The 23061-nt window shown below is 54.0% G+C and overlaps 2 protein-coding genes across 4 annotated transcripts; both read right to left on the reverse strand.

Annotated features, from left to right (window-relative positions):
- Positions 1-3646: 3646 nt before the first annotated feature.
- On the reverse strand, positions 3647-22046 carry UBOX5 (U-box domain containing 5). 2 transcript variants are annotated; one of them, XM_054172135.1, is made up of 5 exons: positions 21958-22046; positions 11635-11731; positions 9299-10475; positions 6528-6689; positions 3647-3981 (listed from the first exon to the last, which is right to left on the reverse strand). In XM_054172135.1, exons 2-5 carry the CDS (start codon positions 11686-11688, stop codon positions 3770-3772), a joined length of 1605 nt encoding a protein of 534 aa, XP_054028110.1. In that variant the 5' UTR covers positions 11689-11731; positions 21958-22046; the 3' UTR covers positions 3647-3769. The 2 variants fall into 2 exon arrangements, with proteins under 2 accessions (XP_054028110.1, XP_054028109.1); XM_054172134.1 differs by lacking the exon at positions 21958-22046 and adding an exon at positions 21753-21858.
- FASTKD5 (FAST kinase domains 5) lies at positions 14062-22036 on the reverse strand. 2 transcript variants are annotated; one of them, XM_054172132.1, is made up of 2 exons: positions 21958-22036; positions 14062-17419 (listed from the first exon to the last, which is right to left on the reverse strand). In XM_054172132.1, the coding sequence occupies exon 2, from the start codon at positions 17380-17382 to the stop codon at positions 14947-14949; it is 2436 nt and encodes an 811-aa protein (XP_054028107.1). In that variant the 5' UTR covers positions 17383-17419; positions 21958-22036; the 3' UTR covers positions 14062-14946. The 2 variants fall into 2 exon arrangements, with proteins under 2 accessions (XP_054028107.1, XP_054028108.1); XM_054172133.1 differs by lacking the exon at positions 21958-22036 and adding an exon at positions 21753-21858.
- Positions 22047-23061: the final 1015 nt, after the last annotated feature.

A 23061-nucleotide genomic window follows, 5' to 3' on the forward strand; every position in this document is an offset into this window, starting at 1 on the left:
GGGGTGGGGAGTGGGCGGCAGCAGCCTCAAATCCACCTTTCCCCCCCACCCCAGCCCTTCCATTCAGCCAGAATACAGTCCAAGCTCTTCTTAGGTACCATCAAAGGAGCTAGAGGCTGACAGAGAGGCTCAGCCGCAAAGCCTCAGCCCTTCAGAGTCATAGAAACACAGAATGGTGGGGGTTGAAAGGGATCTCTGGGGATCATCAAGTCCAACATCCCTGGCAAAGCAGGGTCATCCTAGGGCAGGTCAGACAGGAACATGTCCAGATAGGTCTTCAAGTCTCAAGTGTCTCTGAGAAGCCTGCTCCAGGGCTCCAGCATCCTCACACCAAATAAGTTTTTCCTTATGTTGAGGCAGCTCCCTTAGCTTGGAGGCTCCACCCAGGCTCCTGAGAGCCTCTCCAGAGGCAGGAGAAATGCTGGAGGTCACAGTGCTCCACCACAGCCCACTGATGTCCAAGTGACCAAGTTTAATGAGAATAAATCAGAGAATGCTTGGTACCAGGTGGCAAAAGGGAAGATTTTTCACCAGTTTGGGTGTTCTTCTGCTTTTGGGGATACAGCAGAGGAGAAACTTCTTAACCACATTGCTCAGGCACTGGACATGCAGAGCAGGTCAGGCTGGCCAAGGAGTGCTCCCTTCTCCTGTCTGGGTGAACCAATGCTCCTCAAATGGGCCTGTCACCAGCATTTCACTCAGTCACTGTGAACTGCTGGCTAGATGGAGGTTAATGGCTGGTGACTGATGGTGGAGGGGACACCCTGCACCTCCTGGCTGAGCACAGCACCTTCTGTCATGTCACAGCCAAAGATGTTCCTCTGCTTCCACCAGATGATGGAAAATAGCTTCCTTTAAAGAGGAGGAGCAGCCAGCTTCAAGCTTTGCCTTTGTCACTTGTCTGCCCAGAGCCATCCTGCTGGGATGCAGATGTCCCAGCAGGAGGTCACTGACCAACAAGGGATGGATTTGTCCTCCTAAAAGCACTAGAGGAAATTGCTCAGGCTTTCAATCCAAGGCCAGTCCACACCTCCCAGAGAGAAGAGAGGCTCACTGCTGGGGAATACATTTGCTGGTGGCATCTGCCCATTCTATGTGGGAGCTTAAGAGGAATTGCTGTGAGTCCTGGAAGAGGACCCCATGGGAAGTCCCGGCTACATGTCACCCACCACCAAACACATCATCTTGGAGTGCACAGAGGGTCTCCACTGCTCAGAGAGGTTTCAGTGCTCCACTCACAAGGGGAGTGATCAAGACACACACCCAGATGGGGGTACACAGAATCATTTTGGTTGGAAGAGACCTCTAAGATCACCAAGTCCAACCTTCAACACAGCACAGTCAGGTCACGACTAACCCTTGTCCCTCAGGGCCACATCTACATGGCTTCTAAATCCCCCCAGGGATGGGCAAGCTGGTCCAGACAGTTTGGGGAAGAAATTGTTCATGTCCAACCTAAGAGATCTCCTCTGCTACAACTTGAGGCCATTTCCTCTTGTCCTATCACTTGTTCTTTGGGAGAAGAGACTGGCCCCCACCTGGCTCCAACCTCCTTTCAGGGACTGGTAGAGAGCCAGAAGGTCTCCTCCCCTCAGCCTCCTTTTCTCCAGGCTGAACAACCCCAGTTCCTTCAGCTGCTCCTCCCCAGACCTGCTCTCCAGACCCTTCACCAGCTTTGTTGCCCTTCTCTGGACCTGTTCCAGCACCTCAGTTGGAGTGAGGGTCCAAAACTGAACCCAGTATTTGAGGGGGACGAGCCCTGCCCTGGTCCTGCTGTTTCTCCTGTTGGTCCTTTTCTAAGCAATGAAAGGTGGGTGGGAGCAGAGGAAAACTCATCCCTTCACCCTCCATGTATCAGTAAGAGGGTAGAGGAGTTCAAACTTGCTGCCAAAGGGTCCTGTAGTGTTAAGGAGGTGGATGAAGTCTCTGAGAAGCCTGATAGAGCAAGGAGATGAGCCCTCTCCTTTAGTGGAGAGGTGGACCAGATGGCCCCTGCCACCCCATCCTTTCCAGTCTCTGCTCCATGCTTCTTCCCTGGCGAGTGATGGGAACCTTGAGAGAGAACTCACCTTCAACTCCAGTGTGAAGACTCCCAGCCAGTCACTTGCCCACCAGCTGGACAACCAGCTTTTGGGCAGGAGGTGCTCAGCTGAGCTGGCAGCTTGGGGTTCTGCTGGGCTTTGCTGGTGCTGGAGAAGGCAATGGCTGCACAGCTGGGGAGCTCCTGGAGATCTGGGTTGGAGGAGGCGTGAGAGCTGAGTCACAGCAGGATGGTTCACTGCAAACATAACAGTGCCACACAAATGAGAGGATTGTTGCTGCCCCCCCACCTGAATTGGGGGAGTTTTAGGACATTTTGGGCCTCTTTTTCAATGGTTTGTTACTCAGAGGGGACTCCCTACTTTGGCCAATAAACCCCCCACTGATGCAGACAAAGAGCAGGATCAGCCTGGTGCTGGTACCAAGCTGTGTTGCAGGTCCTATTTCCTGGGACCAGAAAGCCACCAACATTATGGGTTGTGCAGCAGGCTGGTGCCTTTTAAGAGAGAATAAAGATCTCAGGTGCAAAGGGGAATCCAACAGAGGCTCATTACCCTGGAGAAACTGGCACAGAACAGTAACCAGCAACATCTGCTCTGAGGAGAGAAATTACCAGTGAAGTGACAACAGCAGGGGGTTATACAGGTGACAAAACCCTCCACTGTCACCTTACCTTCAGCACATCCAGAACATGCTGCAGACAGATCCCAGGGATTTCCCTTCTGCCATTCTTCTGAAGATCTGATCTACTGGGGTTGAGGTAGTCTCAGGCCTGTAACTGTCCACGACAACCCCTCTAAACCCCAAGGGTCTGCATAGCTTCAAGGAATGCTTTAGGTTGGAAGGGATCTTAAAGATCACCTAGTTCCAACCCCCCTGCCATGGGCAGGGACACCTCCCACTAGACCAGGGTGCAGATCCCTAGCTCTTTCCAGCCCATTTGTTTAGTACTCTGCCAAGAGATTGGTGCCCTGGAGTCTAAATTGGAGACACACAACGAGCCCAATTAAGAGTCAGAAAGAGTAGCTGACTTTAAACATCATTTTATTAAGGCTTAAATGTCTATCAGCCAGACGAGAACTGGTCCAGTCACACCACACAACCCGGGAGTGATGCCTGCTGCCACGTGGTGGCTTCTCCACACCAGTTCCTGCGAGCAGGACGGGATCCCTGCCGCTCACTCACGCGGTCACCTCAGGGCCTTCTCCTCGTGGCGCTGGCTGGGCTCCTGGACGGACCCGCGGGACTCCAGGGCGATGACCGCGCTCCTGCAGCAGAGCGAGGGCCGCGTGGGGAGCAGGGCGAGGTGGGGCAGGGGAGGGGGCAGGCAGCTTGTGTGTCATCCATCACAAGGACTCGGCCCGCGACTGGCTGCTCGTCACTAGGTAAATGTTCTTATCTCACAGGGAAGCTAAACTCACGGTCCAAAAGGCACCTATGCTAATCCACTGAGCCACTGGGGTGGTGGGAGGAGGGCAGGGGCGGCAGGCGGACATCGGTTCGGCATAAATACACGTTCCTTGTTAAAGAAGCTATGGCTTTGATTACCCTCACATCGCTTTGCTCTCACCCCTCCCAGCCCCCACTACTCTGCAAGCACAGGAAGACCAAGTCCCCTCTGCCACTGCTCATCTGGCAAGCTCTCCCAAGGCCTTCCTCCTCCTCCAGATCAGCACAGACACAGGGAACGGCGGCAGCTCCTTACTCTCGCCCTCCCCGTGCCGAGGGGTCAGAAGTGGACCCTCCTGATGTCGTGTGTGGAGGCTGACCTCTTGCAGCTGCCACACAGGAGCGAGGAGAGAGGCTTCTCCTTGTCGGCCGAGCAGGGGCGGCACAGCAGGTGGCCGCAGGGGAGCTGGTAAATGGGCTCCGCTTTGAAGTACGAGGAGAAGGTTTTGCCACAGGAAGCACATCCTTGGGTCTGGCTGCTCCTGCTGTGCTCTGCAAAGGTGAGAGGAGAAGTGCTTCAGTCAGGGGGGTGCCAAGTCATAGAATCACAGAACTGTTTTGGTTGGAAAAGCCCTCTAAGATCATCCAGTCCAGCCATCAACCCAACACCACCATGGCCATCAAACCGTGTCCCCAGGTGCCATGGCCACATGTTTCTTGAACACCTCCAGGGACAGTGACTGCACCACCTCCCTGGGCAGCCTGTTCCAATGCCTGACCACTCTTGCAGCAAAGGAATTTTTCCTATCTCCAACCTAAACCTCCTGTCATGCAACCTGAGGCCATTTCCTCTTGTTCTGTCACTTGTTCCTGGGGAGACGAGACTAACCCCCACCTGCCTCCAACCTTCTTTCAGGGAGTTGCAGAGAGCCAGAAGGTCTCCCCTCAGCCTCTTCAGTCTCCAGACCCTTCACCAGCTTTGTTGCCCTTCTCTGGACCTGCTCCAGCACCTCAATGTCCTTCTTGGAGTGAGGGCCCAAAACTGAACCCAGTATTTGAGATGCAGCCTCACCAGTGCTGAGTACAAGGGCACAATCCCAGCCCTGGTCCTACTGGCCACACTATTTGTCATGCTGGTCCTTCCCTAAGCAATAGGAGGTGGGTGGGAGCAGAGGAAAACTCGTTGCCCTCAGGTACCTCAATGTTGTTCTTGTAGTGAGAAGAAAACTGAATCCACTCCACACTGAGCCACCTCTTGTGTGCCCAATGCTGCCTACAAGCCAAAGGTCTCCCTTTCAGCAAGGCTCTAAGTGCTCACGGCTGAGGACCTTCACCTATTTTCTCTGCCACTACCATAAGGGAATGGTCTGACTTCTGGGGCAGGGTGTGCTCAGAAGGGGCTGGATCACGTCAGCATTGGCACATCAGGCTTTTAATTGAGGACAGATGTACTGTGAAGGGCTTTTCACTTTGACCACCACTGAATCAGCCTCCCTTCCGCTTTTCCAGCGCTGGGATTGAAGTCACTGATTCCCAAGTGGAATGCAATAGGCATCACTTGGCATTCTGGGCACACACCACCCACCCAAGGCTAGCAGTCACCTCTTCAACAGCAGCAATTTTACAGGAGAAAGCTTAATAGCTTCGTGTCACTTTGGAACAGCAAGAGCTATTCTGAGGGGGACAGAGCCCCACGGAGCTGCACAGCCCTGCCTCGGGTTCACTCGCTCTGCCTGACCCCTCTGCTCTGCAGATCCTTGCACAGGGGAAGAGGAGCACGTCATCAGTTAGGGTACTGGCTTGTGGAGGGACATAGGAAGGCTCAGTGCTTGCCTGCACCCCCAAAAAGCCATTTTGGGAATGCAGACATAGCTGGAACAGCAAATCTGGCTAGCAGGTGGGATGCAGCCTGTGAGGACTCAACAGCCTGGCCAAGTCTCAAACTTGATGGCAGGTTGTGACACTGCCACTGTTGGGCTGCTCCTGTGAAGGGTCAGCATGATCCTGCATTGTGCCTGATAGACTGACATCTTTCCACCTGCATCTCTGTACCCACCTGCATCCACCTGCATCATTCCATGCCCACCTGGCAGCTCCCCACCTTGCCCTGTGCAGCTGATGGGCAACATGAAAGCCACTGGGCCTGAACTGCAGAGCCCTGGGAACAGCCAAAGCCTCAACATGGGGCAAAGCTCTGTCTGATCTAACTGGATGTGTTGTGCTGAGATGTGGTGCTCAGTCCAGCCTGCTCTCAGCACAACACAGCCAAGGGCAAAGAGTCATAGAAACAGTTTTGATTGAAGAGACCTTTAAGATCATCAAATCCAACCATTAACCCAGCACTGCCAAGCCACTGCTAAACCATGTCCCTCAGCACTGTGTCTACAAGGCTTTGAAACCCCTCCAGCAATGGGGACTCCTCCACAGCCATGGGCTTGACAACACGTTTGGGGAAGAGATTTTTCCTCACACCCAACCTAAATCTCCCCTGGTGCAACCTGAGGCTGTTTCCTCTTGTCCTGTCACTTGTTCTTTGGGAGAAGAGACCAACCTCCAGCTGGCTCCAACCTCCAATCAGAGACTTGCAGAGAGCCGTGAGGGTTTCCCTCAGCCTCCTCTTCTCCAGAATAAAAGGCCCCAGGTCCCTCAGCTGCTCCTCACCAGCCCTGCTCTCCAGACCCTTCCCCAGCTTTGTTGCCCTTCTCTGGACATGCTCCAGCTCCTCAATGCCCCTCTTGGAGTGAGGGGCCCATAAGTGGACACAAATCAATGCTGTCCTTAGGCAACACAAACAAAACAAATCACCAGATTCATGCTGAAGCCTGCTCTGATTGAGGACATGGACAACAGACCTGATGTTCTTGGGGTCAGGAAGGTCTACCTTGCCTCACTGGGAGAACAATCCATTAGAATTGCTGAGATACACAGGCAGTAGTTAGGGGGTGTTAAGAAAACTTCCTGGGAGACAACACAATGTTTTGCTATTGCATGTAGAATATTCTGGGCTCTGAAGAGGAACAGAAAGATGCTGAGCAGCATCCCTCCCTGTTAACCTGGTCCCTCTCCCCAGAGGTGAACCAAAGGTGCTCATTGCTTACCAAGGACGCTGCCTAGGTTCCAGGAGCTGCTGCAGCCTCCCTCCCCCTGTGCCTGCTGCTGGCTTTTCATCAGCTTGGCTGTGAAGGAGGGCATGGTGCTGAGCGCCGAGTTCAAGGCAGTGTCCAAACTCTCCGACAGCTTCTGTTCATGAGACACCAGGTCTGCAAAGGGAAGCACAAGCTGGAGCTGGGGATGCTGGGGAGAAAACATGCAGCAGAACTGCTGCTTGGCCTCTGAGCCTTTGGGACAACACCTGGGATTTTAGGAACCCTGCCACCTGATCTGTGGGGAGGTCACTTCTATCCAGAGTGAAGCCAGGATGGGCATGTAGTGCCTCATCCCCTCTGGGTCCTGAAGGTGAGAACTCCCAGGGATTACTGCCAGACATTCTTATCATGGAATTATTTTGGTTGGAAAAGCCCTCTAAGACCACTGAGTCCAACCATCAACCCAACACCACCATGGCCAGTAAACCATGTCCCCAGGTGCCATGCCCACACATTTCTTGAACACCTCCAGGGATGGGGACTCCACCACCTCCCTGGGCAGCCTGTTCCAATCCCTGACCACTCCTGCAGCAAGGAAATTTTTCCTCATCTCCAACCTAAACCTCCCCTGGCACAATTTCAGGCCACCTGCTCCCATTCTGTCACCTGATATTAGAGAGACCAACTCCCACCTCACTCCAACCTCCCTTCAGGTAGTTACAGAGAGCAAGGAGATCTCCCCTCAGCCTCCTTGTCCCAGTGCCAACCAACACTCAGGTGCCAGCTTCTATCTGCAGATCTGAAAAAGGGCAAAATGTCAAATAGTCCAGAAAGCTGCTTCTCTCTGAACCCCCAGACATGCCCCTCAGCCTGCTCCACCAAGGGTCCAGCCCAGTGCTGCCAGGCTTACTACATGCAGCTAACCAGGAACAAGTAAAGCCAGTAAAAAAGATGTGGAGAACTTTCAGTCTCTGTCCCAGTCCTGAGTTGAGCTCTGATAAAGTCAAAGGTGGAGGGCTGGACCCTCCCTGCAGCACAGGCCTTAATTAAGCCCAAGCATGAAGAGGATGCTGTCTGCATCACTAATCCTGTTAAATCCATCTCCCAGAGGAAGAGCTTGGAATTAGTGCTGCACATTGGCCACGGCAATCGAGGCTGATGAGATCCTGAAGCGTGAGCTCCCTGGGCTGAGCGCTCAGCTTGTATTTATGTATGGGCACAGCTCCCCTGGGAGACTCCACAACCTCTCTGGGCAGCCTGCTCCAAGGCTCCAGCACCCTCACACCAAAGAAGCTTCTCCTCCTGTTCAGATGGAACCTCCTGGGTTCCTTTTCCCCTTGTCCTGCCACTGGGCACCACAGAAGAGTCTGGGATCATCTTCTTGCCCCTAACAGGCCCTTTAGCTCTTCAGGCATTGAGCAGATCCCCTCTAGGGCTGCTCTTCTCCAAGCTAAAGAGCCCCAGGGCTCTCAGCCTTTCCTCCAGGCCCCTCAGCATCCTTGCAGCCTCCACTGGACTCTCTTCAGTAGTTCCCTGTCTCTCTTGGAGAGCCCAGAACTGGACCCAGTAATCCTGATGTGACCTTCCTATGGCAGAGTAGAGTGGGAGCAAAAAGGGGCTGAAGCAGGGGTAACTCAGGGAATTATCTCCAGGCTGTATCTCTGGAATGCCCTCCTGCCTCCTGGAGCTCATGCCCAATGGTGCTGCTACCAGATCACCAAGAAAAGCAAGGACAGAAGGAACCCAGTGCCCATCTCCTTCCCCTGTGGACACAAGTCACATCCCTTGTCTAATGCCTCTGCCTGGTTTTCTGCCTCAAAGTACTGCAAATGCTGAGCAAGATCCTCCCAGGCTGTGCTGTTCTCTCCTCCCTGCTCCAGAGGCAGCACTGCCAATCCCCTTGCTGCTGTGTGTTCCAAGCCCTTGTGGTGCTGCAGTAAGATCAGGGTAGCCTGGAGGCTGTGCAGTGACACCTTCCCCAAGCTCAGCCTTGGCCATGGCAGGAGCAGCCCCATAAGGAGAAGTCAGCACAGACACAACCTGTGAAACCAGCATGCAGGGAACCAGCTGCACCAGAAGCCAAGGCTGGCACTGCCTGGCCAGGGAAATCCACCAGCAGGATCAGTGCCCCATTCCTGCATTCCTCCCCACCTCACTCCTCCTGGTAAATTCCACCCCAGGCAGAGCTCTCCAGGCCATCACCACCAGACATTTCTCTCCTTGCAGTTGGCTGTTTTCTAGTTTCATGCTGGATGTCTGGGATCATAGATCACCTGTGATAAAGGAACCAGCACACTGGGAGAAAGATGCTGTCTCCACATGGGACAGTGGCTTGAAACCAAGGGGGAGAAAGGAAATACAAACTCAAAAGGGAAACAAAAGCAACCTGAGCATACAAGAGGACTCTGACAGACTGCCCAGGTAACACAAGGAGAAAGACCAGCCTAGAGATGAGGACAAGTGAAATAGGATGGGAAGACCACCATGCAGGATGGCAGGGTGTGCTGAGGAGAGGGCAGGTGAATGAGATGATGACCTGACTTCCTCCAGCAACTTCCCCCTGTCAAAATTCACAGATAGACTGCATCAGGTTGGAAAGGACCTTCAGAGGTCACCTTGTCCAACCCCCTTGCAGTATGCAGGGACACCTCCAGCTAGATCAGTTGCCTTAAAGCTCCCCAGAGGCAGCATGGGAGGCTGAACCTGAGCCTCTTGACTTCAAATCCTGGCCCCAGGCCGTCAGGACACTCAAGCAACACAAGTGACACGGGGAGCCATGATACCTGTGGAACAGTCCATTTGGGTCAAGTGGCAGTCACTGTCAGTTTTCATTTTTTTAGCACTGTTCTCTGAGGTAGTGGTGACAAGCAAGTCTGTAGAAGAAAAGTAGGGTGGCTGCATGGAGCTCTGCTCCACACAGTCCATCTTCCTTTTCAGAGAAGACATAGTGATGGAAGAAGGGACCAGCATCTCAGAGGTGTGAGCCCTCCCCAGCAGGTTGGTGCCAGGGATGTTGTGCTGCAGGAGGAAGTGGTCTATCCTGGCCTTGAGGGTGGGGTGAGGTAGGGGCTGCGAGTGCTGGCTGAAGGCCACCCCAGTGAAGGGATCGCTGGGAACCCTGCCCCAAGACGCCTCACTGCGGTTGCACTTTTCCAAGGTGGTCTGGTCGATCACCTTCCCAGAGGGCAGCAGCATGGGGAGGGTCATGATCTCCAGAGTGATGGGGTCCAGGAACTCTTCAGGGATGTCCTGGACGACGTCCACCAGCTTGCGGAGGGTCTGCTGCTCGCTGGCGCCGAAGGGCACGCAGTCGCTCTCCATCGGCGTCCAGGGCTCCGGCTTGAGGCTGCCGGCGTCCTGGGCAAAGAACTGGGAAGCCACCTGAAAGACACCCTCGATCACCTCCTGCGGGCAGGATTTGGCAGGCTGCCCCCACACCTCCAGCCTCTTAATGCAAGGCAAGCCACCTCCACCCACGTGGGTGATGCAGATTTTCAAGTGCGACACGTTGCTCAGCGAGGCGGGCCCTTTGTTCCAGAGGTCGTGAGATGCAGAGCCAGGGTAGGAGAAGACATTTTCCATCTGATGAAAGGGAGGCCTTGGCTTGAAGCCTCTGTGGCCAAATGTCACTTTGCTTTGATTTCTTAAGACAGCTTTGCCCACCAGTGTGAAAGTGTCTTTGTCCGACACAGGCTGACCGGCCAGACCTGAGAACTGATCCTCAGGGCTCTGCCAAGAGGTTTTATTGCATGAGGTAGAGGTGTAAACTTCGAGCCCAGAGAAGGTTTGGTAACCCCCGGATGAGATGTCAATATTAATCCTGCAGATCTCAATGTTGAAGGGAAAAGAGATGGTGACATGGACTGGAGGTTTGATGAAGTACTCGCTGCGGAAACCACGGTTTCTCCTGGCGAGGTCTTCAGAGATCAGGTTCTCCACTTCATAACCATCAGCAGAGATCTGTGGGGCAGGAGAAAACTGGATTGAATCAGAAGGAAGAAAACAAAAGGGAACTAATTTCACAAGCACTGCTGCAGGCTTTCAAGGCGATGTCAGCCAGGAACCAAGGCTGTGGTTTGATGTGCAGCTGAGACCGCAGAGGAGAGAGCTGCTGCTGAGACCCAGCAGACCCACACCCACCCTCCTCCAGCCACGTGAACCCCACTGCTCCTCTCTGCACCCTACCTGGCCAGCCTGTGGCAGAGCTGATTTGACTGCTAAGTGAGTGGAAAATGATGGACTGTTTGTGGTTTTGGCTGGGTCACTGAACTAAATCGGGGGAGAGCGTGGCTGGGAGCAGAGCACGTGTCCAGGAGGGTGACAAGAGTCTGGTCTCCTTCCACAGGGGTGAAACACCATGGCAGCTCACCCTGCCACATGGGAACAGACACCGAATCACAGCTACAGGAGCCCACAGAAACTCTGGACATCAGCAACTCGCTGTCTTCCTCTGCTCTGGGATCAACAAGATCTGGGGCAGAGAAGAGACTGACCCCAGCCTTTCTCCATCCTCCTCTCAGGGAGCTGTAGAGAGTGAGAAGGTTTTCCCTCCGCCTCCTTTTCTCCAGGCTGAACAACCCTAGCTGCAGATCCCAAGCACCCAGACACAGGGTCTCCTACTGCTGGCACATATACGACTCTCTCAAGGCTGAAGCACAAAAGGGGAAAGGAGCTCCAGGAGCCCAGACTCCAAACATCAATTCACAAAACCTCCTTGCTGGGAAGGACAGGAGACTGGTGAGCAAAGTCACCCAGATCACAACCCCCCACCCACAGCACTGGAAAAGTATTTTAATTGACAAAAATGCTCTCAGTTTTGCAGGCTAAGGAGCCTACACTTCACCTCTCTCTGTCCTCAATGCTTCTGCTGCCAGCAGACAACTGAAGGGATCAAATCCCTCTCTGAACCACTGACACCACACAGTGAGGGACGCTGCTGTGAGCCACCTTTGCTTTCTTTTCCCAGGAAAGCCTGCCATGGCCAGCCAAAAACCAGTCTTCTAGCTACTAACAACTAAGCAGTGAACAAGCCCTCCCCAGCCCCAACCAGCCCAGCATGCCACCTCCACCCCACCCCACTCCTCCAGCTCCCCCCAAACCCCACACATTGTTACCTTACCTTGTTGCAGTGAATTCTTGGCTTGAACTGTGGGAGACAGATGTTTATTACCATCTTGGCAGCTGGAGAGAGCTCACTTCCTGAGCATCAGATTCAGCTTGTAAGAGAGGGGGGGAAAAAAAAGGCAAAATAAAAGTGAACATCACTGAACAGTGAACAGGTCTTCTGACACTGTCTCCCAGAACATCCTCATGGGAAGTGTAGGAAGTGTGGAGTGGATGAGTGGGTGGTGAGGTGGGTTGAGAACTGGCTGAAGGACAGAGCTCAGTGGTTGGGATCAGTACAGTTTACTTGGAGGCCTGTAGCTTTCAGTGTTCCCCAGGGGTCAGGACTGGGTCCAGTCTTGTTCAACACCTTCACTAGTGACCTAGAAGAAGGGATGGAGTGTGCCCTCAGCCAGTTTGCTGATGATACCAAACTGGGAGGAGTGGCTGACACCCGGTCAGGCTGTGCTGCCAAACCTGGACAGGCTGCAGTTGGGTGGAAAGGAGCCTCATGAAGGTCAACAAAGGCCAATGTAGAGTCCTGCACCTGAGAGGCAAGAACCCCCTGCACCAGGACAGGGCAGGCATTGACTCGCTGGAAAGCAGCTCTGTGGAGAAGGACCTGGGAATGCTGGTGGACAAGTTCACCATGAGCCAGCAATGTGCTCTTGTGGCCAAGAAAGCCAATGGGATCCTGGAGTGCATTTAAAATGAGTGTGGCCAGCAGAGGCTACAAAGATGCTGAGGGGGCTGGAGCATCTCTGTGAGGAGGAAAGGCTTGAGAGACCTGAGACTGTTAAGCCTGGAGAAGAGCAGCCTGAGAGGGGATCTGCTCAGCAATAGCTAAAGGACAAAGGTAAGAGATTGAGTACTGACTCTTTTCAGTGATGCCCAGGGACAGGACAAGGAGCAAGAGGCACAAACTGGAACCCAGGAGGTTCCATCTGCAAAAAACACTTCTGTGAGAGTGCTGGAGCCCTGGAGCAGGCTGCCCAGGGAGGCAGTGGACTCTCCTTCTCTGGAGAGATTCCAATCCCACCTGGACACTGTGATCCTGGGCAAGCTGCTGTGTGTGACTCTGCTTTAGCAGGGGGAATTTGGACTGAATGATCTCCAGAGGTCCCTTCCAACCCCCACCACTCTGTGATTCTGTGACCTCATCTTTCAGAGCCTCTATGAATGACAAGCTCAGGAGGTCCTAAAATGCAGCTCAGGTCTGAGTCCTGGAAGTGAAGCCAATATAAACCCAAACGACTGTGGCAGACAGGCAGGACCAAGAGAAAAAACTGCATCAACATTAGTTAGTGAGCCCCTGGGGGGACAACCAAGAGAAAATGGCCATCCTAACTCAAATGTCTTACCTATGGACAGACCAGCAACTAGACCTGAAAGTCTATCAAAGATGCAGGAGGCTTCATAGACACAACAAAGCATGAGGCATTCCCTGAGGTTATCAAAGGTATCTGTGCTCTCAGCAGCTGCAGCTGCACCTGGAGGACACAGGCTGCTCTGTGACCTGACCAGGCCTGTAAGGAGCTGGTGGCCATTCCCACTGCATGGCACTGAATTGCTTTGTCTCTGTGCCTTGTTCCCCACCACACCACATCTATCTGTTGCCTTCACCCACCAACACAAGCTCAGCCAGGGCCTCTGGGGAGGGTGGTAACACTTTACAGTCAGCACTGACACACCACTGCCACCAAGAGAAATGTTTCTTGAGGGCTTTGTGAGCCTCAGATGGGAGCCAAGATTAAAGACAAATATTAATAATGGGTGTTTAACAGCTCCAAGGGAGCAGAGGGCACTCACCAGCTCTGAGAGACTGTGCTCTCAACACCCAGCCAGCTCACTCCTCTGACAATGTTCACTAAAAAATCTCAAGAGAAAAAACTGTGACTGGAACTGGTTCTATCACAGCCCTTCTAAGAACAAAATTATCTGGGAGGTAAGAGCTTTAACCTCTTGTTAACCTGAGTTTTAATCTGCCATTGCCCTGGGCAACCTTGCAAATCAGGAGCTTGCTGCTCTCTTCAGGAACAAGCAGCCCTTTCATGATTTCCAGCCAATGCTATTAGTTCAGTCAAAATGAACTAGATTCAAGAAGCAGCCAGGATCAGACAGGGACAGTGAGGCCAAGCCCTCTCCAGCAAACAGTCTGGGGGGAAGTGAGAGCTGGGAAGATGCAGACTGCAAACATTCCCTCAACAAAGAACAGGACAGGGCAGATGTGGCCTCCCATGGATGCTGATGCCACTATGCCACAATGCTGAGGATTTGAGGGAGAGGAAGAAAACCAGCCCAGACATTTTAAACCAGGCAGCCAAAATGAGCTAATACACAGTACCTGTCCTGCTCACTGCCACTTCTCCCCATCCTCCACCTCAGGATGCTCTGAAAGCCCACACTGCAAAACAGCCACAGTAGCTTGGCTGATCTGCAGTGGGAATGGGAGCTTCATCTGTTGCTCTGCTCAGATATAGAGCCTGGCCAAAACCCATCCCTCCTTCAGGAAGAACTACCACCTAAAAGCTCAGGAAGAAGCCAGCAACTATATTCTCAGAACAGCATGCAGACATCAGACACTGGGCCACATCTGAGCAAGAAAACAACACAGTAAGGCATGTGACAGAGGGTGAAACCAACAGCCTCCAGAGCAGATGCTCCATACAGCTCCATTTTGCACAGAACTCATCATCACCCAGGCAGGGGAACCACCTCAAGGTGTATGTGCTGGCCACAATTCAGCAGCAATTATCAACAGGATGCAAATCCTCTCTGCCAGGCACTGAGAGCTGGGCATGAAATGAACATCTCAGGGTCAGAGCACCCCAACCCTCAGCCCCAGCTTCTCCCTCACCATGCAGCTTTCACTGTCCTGCTTTGGCACTGCTCCTCAAAGAGAAACTCAGCCTGCCTGCCCACAGTCCCCAGCCCCATAGTGATGGAAACAGTAGGGAAACACGTGTGTTCCTGGCACCCAGCTCAGCTTCATCACTAAACCTGATCCCAAATCTTTCCCAAACATCGCTGCTCTGCTCTCACAGAATCACCCAGTCCATCCACTTCAATTTAGGGTAGAGAAGAAAGCAATCAAGAGAAAAATCAAGAGGACAGCAGATTTTATTTGTCATGAAAGCATCTGAGAATCCACATACAAGAAGAGAGCATAGGACACAGGACTGCTGGCAGAGCAGCACTGCCTAACAAAGCAGGGCAGCCTGAGCACCTGTCAAACACTGAGCCAACCCTCAGAGACCACTTGAACCAGCTATCTAAAGAGGAGATGCCTCTGGGAGGCTGGGGCAGGCTCTGAGTCGGCCACCCCAAGCTAGACAGCCTTGCTGAGCAGCGCTGGGTCAAACACTTTGTAATGCAGGTAGCTCAGCTTCTCCAGGCGCGTGCGCTTGAGCAGAGGGAACCACTCCCAGAAGGGAAGCTCCACCACCACGTAGCCCAGCTGCTGCAGCTGCCGCCGCTTCAGCCGGTGCAGCCCCAAGAGGCGCTTGGAGCAGTAGCAGTAGTGGTTTCTGTTGGACACCTGGATGGCCAGCTTCACCTCCCGAGGCTGCTGCTTCCACCCAAGAGAAGAGAGGGCTGATTTAGGCCCTGATTTAAGCTCCACTTCCAAGCTGGTGGGTGTGGCAAGAGCTCCACGTGAAAGCGAAGCATGATCCCCGGCGCATGGTGGTTGTGCTGCTTCTCTCCTGTCCTGACCAGGGGTGCTGGCTTCGTTTCCCACTCCTAGAGGGGACTGGCTATGAGAGCTCCCTTCTATGAGCTGAGTCATTAAGTCATCTGTTAGACTAATCTCAATGTCTTTTAATGTCTTACCCCTAACATGGTCCTTGAGGTTGAAAGGGATGGGATGTCCATCCATGGCCAAGCGAACCTCCAGATCGCTCGATCTGGTGTGAGGCAGGATCATGTGATTTTTCACATACTCGATGCCACCTAACATGCTCTCCAGAAGGGATGTGGCTTCCACAATTTCAGGCCTGACATAGATTTCTTGCTCTGCAAAATTCAAAACCATCTCAGTCATCTCTTGATAAAGCTGAGGTGGAAGGCGGCTGCCTTGGTAGCTCGGGCACTCGATTTCAACACTCTTCCCAAGGGTGAACAGGTCCTTTTGCAGCTCGTATTTGCTGCCTCTCGTTTTCTCGACAAAGTTATCCCTCAAAGCATAGTCTATCAGCTCCTCTGGGAAGCGTTTGACAAATGCCAGGCCAAGTAAACCAGTAAGGAGATGCTCTGGAAACTTCCTAAATTCATGCAGTTTTCTGTGCATCTGCTCTATCAGGCTGGAATAAAACTCCTCCTTGTTGGGAGGTTCGTAGTCCAGGCATCCATACGACCACAAGAACTTGGCGGCATCTTTGCTCCGGCAGTAAGTCACCTTTGAGGGCAGAGAGGTGGCTACAGCAGCCATAATGCCTTCATCAAAGTAGTGTAAGGATGAGCAAGTAAGAGCGATGTGCATGATGCCCTGGATGTTTGTGGTGGGAATGCGAGCAGGAATGACCTTCCCAAGCTCCTTCAGCAAGGGCAAGTGGTCTATGCGGGTGTAGCGCAGGAGCTTCAGCACGTTCACCAGAGCGTAAGTGCTCATGTCCTCCATCTGCAGTGAGACTTTGTCTGCAATTCTTCTCATGACATGGTCAGAGATACCACTGAGGGACTTGAAGAGCCCTAAGCAGACAGCACCCACTTCCTCCAAGGTGAAGGAGTCCAAGTACTTCAAAATCGTGCTCTCCACCTTCTGCATCAAGTCCACAGGTGACCTCCGGCCTTCGCCTATGATATAAAGGAGCTGGACAAACTGGGGCAAGGTGAGGTCTTTCCAGTGCATGTTGGCATAGCTGAACAAAATGCTCAGGTAGGAAGGCACGCTACGCTCCAGGCAGCGCCAGCAGTCGGCCACCAGCAGCAGCTGGTCCAGGTCCATGTCCCACACCCGCCTGCAGAACTCGCTGTCACATGCATTCAGCAGAGGGTGGCTGGGTGGAACAGCCAGCCAGACACAAGCCTTTAAGACATCAATGAGATCTGAAGTGCTGAACGACCCGATGTTCTCCATGGCACAGCCACACAGCATACCAAATTGGGCTTTGGTCACCAGTGCTGCATGTTGCCCCACCAGCAAACGACTCAGCTTGCGGAAAGAGTCGGTGACAGCTCCCGGGCTCAGGCTGTCCTTGTGTGCAGCCATACTGTGGAGAATGGAGTCACCTTCCTCTACAGAAAGGGGCTCTACTGGCTCAAACCTGTCACAGCTGATAGATCTATACTCAGGCCTCCCCTTCTGAAACATACGAGGGTCCTCCTTGGAGTCATGCAGCTCCTGTCTTTCCTTCTCGGCCTCCTCCTTGGTTTGCAGCGCAGAGAAATAGGCTGAGACAGTCTGCTGGGGGCGCAGTTTGGCCTTGGCCTTTGGCAGGGCACTTCTGATAGGTGGTGGCAAGGCTTGGGAAGAGGTGGTGAAATCATCACTAAGAGCCTGGTCACTGCTGCTGGCAGGGTGCTGCTGGGAGGCAGCTCTGCTTTTGGCATAGGCAGCTGGATTATATACAACTCTGTAGTGCAGGGGGTTCACCAGCTGGATTGTGGCCGCGGGGTCGGCTCCGCCGTCGACTCTTTCCAGGCTCTCTTCCTTTTGCTGCTTCCCTTTGCCGCTCCCGCCCTCGGCCTCGCGTGTGGCTGTGGTCACAAGTGTGCTCACCCTGCTCAGCCTTGGGAATCTTCGGCACATTAGCACTGTAGCCATGGATCTCAACTTATGGGGTCAGAACTGCTTCCAGGTACTGAAAAAAGGGCAGACGGAGAATGAGTGGCTTCCACCTACCAGGCAGCACTTTTCAATCTATCCTTTATGCTACCCCAGCCAGGGCAGCTCTTTCTTTGCAAAGCCTCAAGGCAGCTGCTATCAAACATCCCCTCACAGAAAGGCAGCTCCAGACAAGCACCCAGATGACCTGATGTGCCCATATTCAGGGTTCAAGGCAGTTGGGTAGTGCCTGCTGAACAGCAGCTACGAGTAACCTGGCAGAGGTTGTGAGAGTTGAGAAAAGTCATTGCTTTTTCAGTTTTGACAGTGCTTTGCTTTCCTTCTAAACAATTAACATTTGCAGTAAAGCTGCAGGTTGAAAAGACTTTATGTATTCAGAGAGCATTTTGCTACTTGTCACCATGGTATGAGACACCAACCACCACTCAAGAAGCTGTTGAAATATCAGAGAAACCCCAGCACTGTTTTTGCCCATGAAGACTGTGTGTGGAGGCTGTGAGCAAAGGCTTACAGAATCCCAGTGTGGAGGGGAAAGGAAGGGACCTCTGGAGCTCATCCACTCCAACCCTCGTGCTAAAGCAGGGTCACCCGCAGCAAGTTGCCCAGGATCACAAAGTGCAGGTGGGGTTGGAATCTCTCCAAACAAGGAGACTCCATAACCTCTCTGGGCAGCCTGCTCCTGGGCTCTGGTACCCTCACAGCAATGAAGTTTTTCTTCATGTTCAGAAAGGAAAAAAACAATCCAGAGTGAAAGCTGGCCCATACCTTGAAGATAAAGATTATCTGAAAGGGGAAATGTGGCCCTGGAACAAAGCTAGGGAAGGGAAGGAACACAAATCATTCCAAGGTGCTATGTTCATTCCAAGAGAACTAGAACAAACAGAGCTTCAGACTTGAGGGTCTCCCATAGTTTTAGAGCACAAAAGGTTTAGAAGCGGTAGGTGCTTTCCCACCTCCTGCCTAGCCTGGTTAGAGCACAGAGGCTGAGGATGAGAGATCTGTCAGGAGTTAAATTGCATGCTGCCAGCCTGCACCAGCTGCCTGTTTTGAGCCTGCTGCTGCTGATTCAGGTGCTGCTGAAAAAAAAGCAGCAGGTCGGTGCTCCGCATGACACACCCTTTTCCCACCAGCTCCTAAGATGCCTCAGACCAGCCATTTCCTCCTCCTTTAAAACTCCTCCTGCTCTCACTACCACAGGGTGCCAGGCAATCAGGAAAGCCAAAGCCTGGCAAAGACTGACATGTTAGCTTCCGTGCTCTCCAGTCGGGGGAATCAATCTTTTATGTGCATCCTTCTGAGCTCTGCTGGTGCTTTAGTCCTGATTAGGGACAGACAAAGATGTTGAGTCTGTGTGGGCAAACTCAGCTTTGCAGCAGCAAAATGGATACCTTGGGGGAAGGGGAAGTGGTATGGATGCTGCAGCTTTGGGGTATCTGAGCAGGAGAGGGCTGTAGCAGGATAGGGAAGGAACAAAACCTGGAGTCTTCCTGGAGTGCAAGAATCTCCCCATCTCCCATAACCCATCAGGAGAACTACTCCTACACAGAAGCATCAGATCCTCTCACAGAATGGCAGAGATGGGAAGGAAGGATGGGAAGAGTCAAAATGATGGTGGTATTTGCTCCCTCTTGGTACTAGATGTGGGGTGCTGCCTGTTGTGGGGGTGGCTCCTTGTGCACCATAGCAGCAAAAGCAGTAAGAGGAAGATACAGGCAGGCAAGACATCTGTGATCTGGCACAGGCACAAGCAGCCTGCTGCTCCCTGCAGCCTGTTCTCTCACCAGGTAGCTTTACTCTGTCTCAAGGCTCAGCTTCTGCCTGAAGACAGAATCTCAGCGCAGAGCTGGCATGGGTGTGCATGTAACCTGCTCCAGTGCAAGTTCAAATGGCTCAATTCAGACCTATTGCAACCTTTAAAGGTCCCTTCTAATCCAAAACATTCTGTAAGTCTATGATTTTTATCCATGTTGACTCGCACTGAACCACCTGAGGAGATCTTGCAACCTCTGCTCCATGGGCAGAGCTTGGAGGACAGCAAATGCCAGCTGGTGGGCAAGGAAAAGCTGCTGGAGAGATGAAAACTGCAACCTGGGTGGAGAAGATGGGCATTTGGGGCAAAAAAAGAGGAAGGGCAAGCCAACATTAAGATTCCTGTCAACATGCAGGGGACAAGAAAGCAGCCAACACATTTTTAAGATTATTACTAAATGGCTGATAAATATTTTGAGACACTCACTAGGTGCCTCCAGCACGAGGCAGCCCCCATATGCACCCCAGGCTCTGCTCCACAGAGCCACAGAGCCCAGGCACTGCTTATCCTGATGGCTGTGCTGCTCCCCTCCACCAGCCAGGCAGCTGCAAGGTCCTGACTGTCATAGCACAACAGAATAGGAGACTCGACTCCTGCCTGACCGTCTTGTGAGCAGGGGAAAGGAAAAGCCCCCTCAGAACCTGGAGAGTAAAATCTGAACCAAGAGCTGTGATGCTGCAGCACAGCCTAGGCCTTGCAAAGCCACCACCAACAGCCATCAGGACCTGGATCTCAGAGCTCTCCCATTTAACACAAGAAAATATTTGACAAAGATACCATTTCTGGCTCTACTGGCTGACATGTCTAGCCTGAACTGGCTGCAAGGGACAGATACCATCCTCAGGTGGCTGGAGGCTGAAGACAGGAAGCCACAAAGCAGGCAAAGCTCAGATAGGCCTCATGGCTGGAGGGCTGCAGACCCCATCTCTGCTGGCATCATCTCCTTGCAGAGCTTAGCCTGGAGGACACTCAAAAGAGGCTGGTTCAAGCTGCAGAAATGATCTTGCACAAGAGGAAGTCTGTCTCACCTAGGCTGCATAGAATCACAGAACTGCTTTGGTTGGAAAAAACTTTTATGATCAAGTTCAACCATTCTGTAACTTTACAAAGCCTGTGCTAAACCACATCCCTCAGCACCCCATATCTGCCTCTTTGAAACACCTCCAGGAATTCAACCACTTTCCTGGGCAGCCTGTTCCAGTGCTTTCAGACCCTTTCAGCCAAGAAGTTTCTTCTAACATCCAACCTAAACCTCACCTGGTGCAACTTGAGGCCAAGTCCTCCCATCTTTCCCAGAGACTCTCTTGTCTGACTATTCTGCATGTGTTACTGAGAGACAAGCCATTCATTTCAAACAATTCCTACCTGCAGGTGGAAGGTGATACTGCCTACAACCCTCAGCACTCTACTGCGACCCCAAGCACCCCTCTGGGTGATGAGAATCCAAGTCACAGCATTCACATGTTGAAGACTCCAAAGGTGCACATCACTGAGTTCAGCATTAAGCTGTGATTTGGGAGCCAAGTATTTTGTCCCTTGCTCCAAATCCATCAGAAAAAGAGGGACCATGCACAGGGGAGCAAAGTCAGTATGGGTCAAACTACTTCAAGGACCTCTGACAGAAACAGGCTGGGGCCCAGTGGCCTTTTACTCACTTTCACCCACCTCCAGCTTCAATCTCTGAATTCTCTACAGCATTTCTATTTCAACTCAACCTACAGTTCTCCTCAATTTTCATCTCTTCCTGTTACCCTGAGTAATCAGCCTCCCTCCCTCCTCCCACCACACTTCTCCTTCATACCCAGCCAAACTCCTTCCCACGTCTGGACAAGTCTCTCCAGAAATTTCATTCCCGGTGACTCCAGAAAGTGAATTTTGATGCTGGGCCCTGCAGGCTGCAAATGTGCTTTGCAGAGGTCCTCTGGGATGGAAACATCTCTGTGTTTGTGTGCCATGCTTAAAGCAGAGCTCTTGGCCAAGAGCACAGCTGCGCAGCTGAACACTAGCTGAACACCAAGGAAAACAAGATTCCTGGAGGGATGCCACCCACCTCAAAAGTATCCACCGTGAAAGCAGACAGATATTCTGCCTGAATTGCTGCCTGTGCTCTGCAGCGCTCAGAGAGTCCTTCAGGAGCACTGGAGAACCCTCATGACAGGAGGCCACCCACCACTGCAGCACACCAGCCCACGCTGGCACCGCTGACAGGAGAAGGTCAGGCGGCAGCTCCTCAGGGCACGGAAGGCACTTCAGATCCCAGCGGTGAAAAATTTGAGGTCAACCCGCTAGTTTTGGCCAAGAGCTTACAGTTCGCGCTACTACCTGGGCCGAGGACAAAGATAACATTACATTTTCTCTTCCCCCGCCCCCGATAATTATGACGGCAGAATATAAACCCGTCGTTTCTCTGCTTGCGCTCCCCCCCTCCCGTTTAGGTCCCCGCCGGCACCAGAAGGCAGCAGGGCACGCTGAAGGGATAGAGCGGCCGCCAGGGCCGGCCCCGCCAGGCCCCGCTGCAAACCCGAGCCCCGCTACTTACCGACACGGCTGCACCTATAGATATGTCATGTGCATGGACACAGGCCTACAGAGCAGGGCAGGCCCCGCCGCCGCTGGGCCCGGCGGAGGGTTCCGCGCATGCGCCGTCCCCCCCTCCCCACTGTCCGGCGAGGGGTGGGCGCGGGGGAGCTGCCGATGAGAGGGAAGAAAAGATGTAGCGGCCCGCGCTGCCCGCTCGCACTCACCGGGACCCGGCGCCCACCGCCGGCTCGGGCCCTGCCGCCCGCCAGCCCCTTCGCCCGGCACAGCCCCCGTCACCTCCCGCCGCTTCCGGTCACCTGACCGTGACGCACTCCGGCGCTACGGCAGCCGAGCTGGCGGCCCGGCTGTCCCCTCCCGCACGGCCGTCAGCATGGGAGAGGGCAGCGCAGCCGGCAGATGGCGCCAGCAGCGTACGGCTCGGGCCTCTCCCACGTGATGTGTGGTTATGTGACACGGGGGCACGTGGCTGCCGTGGGGTCCCCGTGTCGGCGTGGAGCGCTGCCCCCTGACGGCGTGGAGCGCTGCCCCGTGTCGGCGTGGAGCGCTGCCCCCTGACGGCGTGGAGCGCTGCCCCGTGTCGGCGTGGAGCGCTGCCCCCTGACGGCGTGGAGCGCTGCCCCGTGTCGGCGTGGAGCGCTGCCCCCTGACGGCGTGGAGCGCTGCCCCCTGACGGCGTGGAGCGCTGCCCCGTGTCGGCGTGGAGCGCTGCCCCCTGACGGCGTGGAGCGCTGCCCCGTGTCGGCGTGGAGCGCTGCCCCCTGACGGCGTGGAGCGCTGCCCCGTGTCGGCGTGGAGCGCTGCCCCCTGACGGCGTGGAGCGCTGCCCCGTGTCGGCGTGGAGCGCTGCCCCGTGTCGGCGTGGAGCGCTGCCCCCTGACGGCGTGGAGCGCTGCCCCGTGTCGACGTGGAGCGCTGCCCCCTGACGGCGTGGAGCGCTGCCCCGTGTCGGCGTGGAGCGCTGCCCCCTGACGGCGTGGAGCGCTGCCCCGTGTCGGCGTGGAGCGCTGCCCCCTGACGGCGTGGAGCGCTGCCCCGTGTCGGCGTGGAGCGCTGCCCCGTGTCGGCGTGGAGCGCTGCCCCAGGGTGTGATCACTCGGGAGCCATGGTGGCTGCAGACCTGGCAGATGACCCCTGGACCGGACATGGGCTCATTGCTGCCCTGGGAAGCTGGGCAGCAGCCTGTATCCCTTAGCAGCCCCCTGAAAATTGATCCCTGGGTCCCATTTATGGCTGGGTACGCCTGCCCTGGATCCTCTGAGGCGTACTGCGAGTAGGGGTCGTGAATGGAATGTGATGGAGATGCACGA

Source organism: Dryobates pubescens, chromosome 23 (assembly GCF_014839835.1).
Source record: "Dryobates pubescens isolate bDryPub1 chromosome 23, bDryPub1.pri, whole genome shotgun sequence".
NCBI classification, from domain to species: domain Eukaryota; kingdom Metazoa; phylum Chordata; class Aves; order Piciformes; family Picidae; genus Dryobates; species Dryobates pubescens.